Source organism: Orbicella franksi, chromosome 3 (genome assembly GCF_964199315.1).
Source record: "Orbicella franksi chromosome 3, jaOrbFran1.1, whole genome shotgun sequence".
NCBI lineage: Eukaryota > Metazoa > Cnidaria > Anthozoa > Scleractinia > Merulinidae > Orbicella > Orbicella franksi.
In genome coordinates, this window is record NC_138147.1 from 23,533,022 (window position 1) to 23,540,403 (window position 7,382).

At 39.0% G+C, this 7,382-nt stretch overlaps 1 protein-coding gene across 1 annotated transcript in view; it reads left to right on the plus strand.

Annotated features, from left to right (window-relative positions):
• The window catches only part of LOC145482664 (uncharacterized), a 38,161-nt gene extending 31,181 nt beyond the window's left edge, over positions 1-6,980 (plus strand). Inside the window, exons 16-24 of the mRNA XM_081461279.1 lie at positions 461-532; positions 681-767; positions 851-940; positions 1,108-1,260; positions 1,795-1,862; positions 2,289-3,135; positions 3,256-3,337; positions 3,621-3,706; positions 4,101-6,980. Coding sequence (XP_081317405.1) covers positions 461-532; positions 681-767; positions 851-940; positions 1,108-1,260; positions 1,795-1,862; positions 2,289-3,135; positions 3,256-3,337; positions 3,621-3,706; positions 4,101-4,385 — 1,770 coding nt within the window. The 3' untranslated portion in view covers positions 4,386-6,980. The remainder of the gene's footprint in view (positions 1-460; positions 533-680; positions 768-850; positions 941-1,107; positions 1,261-1,794; positions 1,863-2,288; positions 3,136-3,255; positions 3,338-3,620; positions 3,707-4,100) is intronic.
• The last annotated feature ends 402 nt before the right edge of the window (positions 6,981-7,382 follow it).

The window sequence follows — 7,382 nt, forward strand, 5'->3', positions numbered from 1 at the left end:
AATTCAAATGCGTCTTTTCCCCAGTTCAGGGTTTGTTGAACAACATTCTCTTGTTTTGGTGCTGGGCGTTGTTCCTGAGTGGACTGATTCTATGAATTAGAAGAAATAATTTAAGTCCTAGTGTTCTATCACGAATGCCATTCCTTTTTAAGCTACGCAACTTACTGGCTGTGTGCAATGGCGGTAGCTTTTTCGTTTATTCGATGTATCTGTGAAGAAGATTTACATAATTTACTAGTCGACAAGTAGGTTAATATCAAAACTATTAGATCATGACTCGAGAGATTTATGTCACGCAAAAGAAAGCTCGCGCTCATTATCTAATTGTTTTTAGTGATGTCTGAATGAGGGTCAACTTCCACATACTCTGTATCTCACCAACCGACCAACCAAATGATCTTGGTAATTCGATTGTGTGAAGCTAGTTTATTTAGTTCAAAAATTGTTGATGTCATTCTAGGTGTCCGTGACAGCTCGTGAAGATGTTCCTCATTTTGGGCCCAAACTACCAAATCCTGCAATTTTTAAAAAGGTTTGTCACTGCGATGTTGCACGATTTTTCCGTTCAAACATTTTTTCCAACCCTCATTGTCTGTCTTTCCTGGTGTCCTCCTTCATTCCCTTATTAAAACCAAATGTTGAGCTTCCTGTCATGATGAGCATCATTTGGTCGTTTGTAGGGCCCTGAATTTCGCAAGTTCTTGTTGACCAAACTGATAAATGCAGAGCTGTCAGCTTACAACAGTGCAGAGTTCGCCAAATTAGCGGTGAGTCTAATAATATTCTAATCTTATTAAGTACCCGTACGCCGTTTACATGTTACTTATTTTTTGTCTATTTATTTTTTCAGGACCGAACACGCTCCACTCTACTTCGAGGATTAGCTAAAGATTTACTTGAAAAGAATGCTTTGATTCTTGATGCTGTGGGGGAGGAGGTGGTAAGGCTCTAGCTAGGGATTGTTATTATGATCAACGTCTGATATCTCCTTATTATGTAAATACAATGCCGAGAAACAAGCTGATGAGAGTAAATAATATCATCAACTAGAGGATGTCTTAATGCCATATCACCAATCTTTAATTGTGTGTGTGTATCTGGCTTTAGACTCCACGGAGGAGCAACAAGATATCGAAAATCAGGAATGCGTTACGTAAAGGCAGCCCTGTTAGTCGCACCTTTTCTATGAGAGAGCCACGTGTTACTAAATCAGATGACGTGGACTCCGATGACAGCCTTCCTAAGACCTGGGCCAAGAGGGTGAGCAAGAAAACCTATGCAATGCTTTTCTCTGTTAATTTCACTGTCATCTCGCTTCCTTTTTTTTCCGTCGTGTTCATGTAACGCAATAGCTTTAGTGCGTTGGAACCCCGTTAACACGGGCCATGAAAATGTAGCCGTATTAACGGGGTGACTGTAAGGTGGAGTTCCACTGTACTACCTTTTAAAGAAATTCATGGAGAATCTCGAGCTTGTTGTAAATGGCAGCATATAAGAGCTTTACACGTTGTTCAATGTGTTTTCACAATTATTTTAGTCGTTTTGTGTCTCCCAGTGAGCAATGTGGTCACGAACGGTGTAAACATATGGCCGAAACTTATTATGCAAGTATTACTGCTGAAACATCTTTTGAATCGGATGCTAGACAGTAAGCAAAGTGCTTTGTACTAGAACAGCTTGAACCGCTCTCAACCTCTGGGTCGCACTCAGTCGGTTTCCTTACTGCGCCTCATAATTGCCTTCCTCAACCCTCATCATTGATGTAGAGGTGATGTGATTTTTATTCCCATTTAGGCGAAGGAAAGACGAAAATCTGCACAAGGTCTGCTAGCGCCCAGGAAGGCTCCTAAGCCACCAAAGAAGTAAGTCGAGTCAATAAGTGTAGCTGGACGGACACTAATAAAAGTAGAGAAACAGAGCAGTTATTTAACTTTTAAAACTGCCTATTGCCGTCCGTAAAGGTGATAGCAAGTGTAACAGTCTCATACCGGGAACATCGATGTCATGTAATTCTCGAGAAAGAGATTTTTACCCTGTGATTTCCAAAAGCTATCCACATCTATTTTCTCAATACATTGTTAATCAAACAGGTGATGAGAATACCGAAATTAATCGCTTAGTTTCTCTTGATACACCACTAGATTCTCAGAAATGAACGACAGCTTACATACAAACACTGTTAAAAGCAATTTTGAAAAAGAATTGATGTCAGTCTTCTCCAATTGTTCCCTGTGTTTTAGTTGTTGTGTATCTGTCGATATCTTACCTGTGTATGCATTTGTTTTCAGCCTTGAGCAGCCTCAGGGCCGCTGTAAGAGTATGGAGTCGCTTCTCATCCAAGAGCAGAACAAAAGCAGCGCTGTGTTTTACGCGGCAGACGATTCCAGTTCTGAATCGAACACGTCCGAGATGTCTCGACATCGTGACGAGGAAGCTCATTCTCCGAGGAAACATAACACACGTTCACGGACGCCAGAGCCACGGAAAGAAAAGATTTCGGATTCTGCAGGATCACCTCGACTATCGTCGAATATGCCCCAGAACATGACTCATGCGCAGTCAGTGCCTATACTAGAAGGTTATGATCGTACCTATAGGACTCCTTCTCGAGTGCTCGACAAATCACCACTTTCACGAGTATCTTACGAGGGAAGCTCTCCAGGAGAATACCAAGTTCGGTATGTCGGCGGATACCGTTCGGGGCCCGAAGATGAGTCGGACGAGCCAATTAGACTTACGACGTACGATCGGTCTCCGACTTGTCACCGAAGGGGCTCGGACACGCCGGACAGCGTGGATGTTGGTAGAATTGAAGGCTACACTCAGTCAAGCTCAATTGCGACCGAAAGCAGCACATCTTCTATACATTACGTTCGCAAATCCCGAGAAGAAAGAAAGGAGCGTGACATACCGACAAGCTCGCCTTATCTCCGAAGAAAAGCGCAAGATATCCCTACTGTCAATACACAGTCTGCGTCCGCAGCGGGCTCGAGTCCAGTTCCTGTGCAAAAGCAGAAGAAAACCGCCATCGTTTCGCCCTTGTTTGATGTGTCAGAATCAAACAGGCCACGCTCTGTTCCACCTGGCCTTATGATGTTTGATCCAACAGACCCTGAGTCCGAGAGAGTGGAACAGGTCAGTAACTTGAACCCGCATTATCCCGCCCCTTGCTTTCCTCTTAACAATTTTATATTTTTCGTCTATTGTAGTGATTAAGTTTCACGTGTTGAAAAAAGTATCACTGCTTCTTCTCAGGTGTTTGACGAACGACCGCCATCACTGCCCAAACTAGACACCGGCAGCGCTTTAAACTCGACTGAAGATTTGTCCTCTACTGGTGAGTATAGTTTAGTGGGATTGCTGACGTACTTGGCTAACTAGTTCATTGATTGTGTTACGTTAAACAAACGTGGTATTCAAAATTACTCGTAGCTATAAAAAACCACTTTCTTGTACACCGCTAGCATCAACAGGTTTTCGTTAACTTTTATTGCTGGTTTATCAACGGAAATAATTGAAACTGTACTGTTTTTTTTATTGATTACAACGTTTTGAGATAGTTTGACGCCTTAGCATTTATGCAGTCAATTTTTAACTCTTGGTTTCGCATTGATTTTCAGCATTTTCCTTCAGACAAATGGAAATGTTTAAAAACGAGATATCAAGGCTCAAGTGTGAAAAGCTTGACCTGGCTCGACAGAACGTGGTAAGTTGTTATCTAGTGACCGAGAGTTATATCAGTGATATTTAATTGGATGTGCATGCAAATATGATGAAACTGGTATGGTAGAATCACATGAATGAATGTACTATGAGAGATCCCAGCTTAGCAGCGACGAGAAAGACTGAAATTACTTAATTTCGCAATTCGTGGAGGGTAAGGAAGTATTCTCATAGGAACCAAAACCCTACAGAAATTTCTGATTTAATATCACATTTGTCCGTGGTTTCCTTACAGGTGACATTGTTTTTATGATCTTTACTCTTAGTCATCGTAAAAAATGGATTATGAGGCAATTGTTGAATTCGGTCTCCTCCAGTAATTACTTATTTACTCAAGGGTATTTCATTGTGAACTTAGAGCTTGCATATTTCTTTAGTTACTGCAGCGTGAACACCGCGCCATCAAAGACGCAGCCATGCAGCAGACCGCTGACTTGTACCAAGCCCGCTGTGAAATAGCTCGACTAAGATCTCTATTGCCAAGTGAGAATGTACCCCCAAGGGACTCCTCCGCGATAGAAGCTGTCACGGTACGAGAGGGGAATATCTCTCCTAAGAGCAGTATGTCTCGAAGAGAAGTCACGACAGGAGTTTACGTTAGGGAAAGAGAAGAAACTGGAGAGATTCCTACAAGGACTTCTTATCGGGCTACGCGTCTTTGAAAGTCACGAAAACACCTTTTACATACACTAGAATTCTTCACGATAAAACGAATTCCCGAACATAGTTAAGAAACACAATCGTAGTCCCTCCATTAAGTGACTTTGTTGTAAACACACTGTAAGATACATACATGGATGTTTATTCTGTTAAGTACCCCATGGTGTGTTGTAGTATCGCGACTTCTAGGAATGTCATTATTTTTCTGTGAAAGTCTGTTGTTAGATCCACTTAGTGCGGTGAAAATCTACGAGATGATAATTCACAGTCTAAATGCTGTTTTTTATTCAAAATGTAATCAATGTACCTTAAGGGTTTTCAATGAATGTCCTTTTTTCTAAATGCGTTTACAAACTTAGCAGAGGAGTTTCCGAGTCTCGGTTCAGACGTCGAACGTATCGTGAGTCAAACCGAACTTAGTGGAAATTAATTAGCGAGCCTAACTGTCATTGGTTTTACTCATTAGTGAGAAATGTGACAAGATAGAGAGAGAAATCTAAGGAACGAGGCTTGGGAATGGGTGAAACTGATTGCTGTCAAACACAGCTATGCGTTTGGAAAGAGAATTCACTGCTAGTGTGTGTCAGGAAAGAAAAGTTTTGAAAATCTGTCATGTTGTTGCCATGTAAAACATATTGAAAAATAATGAATACTTCATAAATACAATCAATCAATTTCATCTTCCAGCAAATGGGTTTTATTCGTTCAAGAACGCTGTATGTGGTCGTGCATTTAACAAATGGAACCAAAATTGGAAGCTTGCTAAAAAGGTTTTTTTAATTATCGGAATAATTGTTTGTGTTCATTTATCAAAATGGATGATTTAATGCTTGCAAGGGCCTTGTATTTCTCATTCGAAGCAATTTTACTCAAATTTTCATATGATCTGCTTTCCAATTGTGGTTTGAATTCTCTCTTGCGGGATTTTCAAGTTGCATTTTAAAGCTTATAACTCTTCCCTTGTTGGAAACAAATTTTGTCTCTAGGAGATGCATAATGAAGTTTTAGATACTGTCTGTAGATAAAAAATGCGCAGCCCCGGCAAGAAAAGCTAAATTATCAATATATTTTAAAATCTCATTCACACAGTGGAGTGAGTGGTTACGTTTTGAAATCATTACCATGTAAAATATATTACCAATTTACAACGATATAGACATGTAGTTACACGCAATTTAAGCTGACGTTTTTGTATTGCAAAGAATTACAAAATAGATTAATTTATGATAATTAAGTTCTAGTCGTTAAAATAATTATTTAGGTGAGCTAAACTCGTTTTTTGGTACGATAGTTATATAGTTTTGCTGTTACGTTCTATAAATTTAGGTTCTCGTTAAATAGAAGAAAAAAAAAACTTACATGTCTAAATCACTTGCTGTGCATTAATGTTACTATTTATGATCATTCAATAAAGAGAACGAGCTTTAGTTAAATTGTTTAAACTATTTTCACAATTGTAGAGTGCATTTAATTGTGTTACAAAACTAGGGATGAACAAATTGGATGAACAAATTGCTATACTGTATTAGAAGATTTATTCTGAAGTAAGATAACACAAGATAAGAACTTTCTTCATGTGGCCGAGTCGCTAGTAAAAGCCTATTTTAAAATAACGCACCCCAAGGGGAAATCTCAAACTCCAGTCGCTGAAGAAGGAATCTGAACAACTTTACCAATTACTCGCAAGATTTCGTTGTATCATAGTTAATATGTAAGCCTAAGATTTAACTGGCAAATTCCATACATCACCTTAGAATTATTTCCGTTTTCGGGCGACCTCATCCTTTAAATCGGTGTTCTTAAAACCACGAGAGTAAAACTACCAATCACTGTATATCACATGTAAAACTAGCCAATCTGAGAGAGAGGGTCTTTTCGTATTATTTATTATCCAAATTTCTCTGTTGGTAAATGCTTATACTGGATTTTCAACCTCCACTTTTTGGTTGTATTTCCTTACAAAAACTTGAGCTCTCTTCATTTCAGTAGTCATAAAAAGTCAGTTTTCAAATTCTCTTTTGCAGAGAAACCAAACACAGCTCTTTTAACGCTAATAGAACCGTACTGTACAAGCGAACAAGCGGACTTAATTGTATTATTCGACAATGGTTTGCTCCGAATCCGCTCAAGTATATATAAACAAAGGCGAGATTATGAAATCAAAACGCGTCCTACAAGAAAATAACACGTTTGATTACGTGGAAAACTAGTGAGACAATCTCGGATAGTGCAGAGCGCAATTGATAGCTCTGATACAGTAGTCCCATAAGTACTCACCCCTGCTCGGTTCACTTCCGGTTTGTGTCTACCTTGGTAGTCTGCTACGGCTTTTCCCCTTTGCAGTGTGTATGTTTCAAGGTTGTATTTTCATTCAAGGTCCAAACATTACGCACAAATTAATTACTACTTGTGCTTTAAGTTGATTTTCGTTCATTTTAAATTCAACAATACGCTGAAGCAGCAAACGTGACAATTTAGCTCTTCACGCCAACTTTGTAACTTGATACTTTTGTTTTCCTCGCAAAGCCATGTAATATGAAACCCCTGTTTCCTCCAAAACATACGGAAGATGTCCTTGTTTTTTGGAGATAAATGAAAGAAAGTTAAATATCTGATGTGATGAAGAAACGGAACAGAGACGATGTTTTACTAAAAATGCAAATTTTTACCGATGAACAAGAACTAATTTAATTATTAGATAGTCACGAAATACCACTTTCTTTTTCTGTTGCCACCTTTGTTGTTAACAATAAAACAATTCAAAATTAACACACAACGATATTGATTTTTGCTGAGAAGCTTTTCAACGAAAAGTATTGAAGATAAACAGCGCTACTTGGCCGATATGAATGAGTCTCCTCAAAGACTGATTAAATTAATTTGAACTTTCATTAGGTGCCACGGCGTCTGCAGCAATATTTGAGCATTTTCCTGGTTTCTTTTGTTACAAATTTACAATTTGAGAACTTTTTGGTCTCTCTTACAGACACAATTAAGGC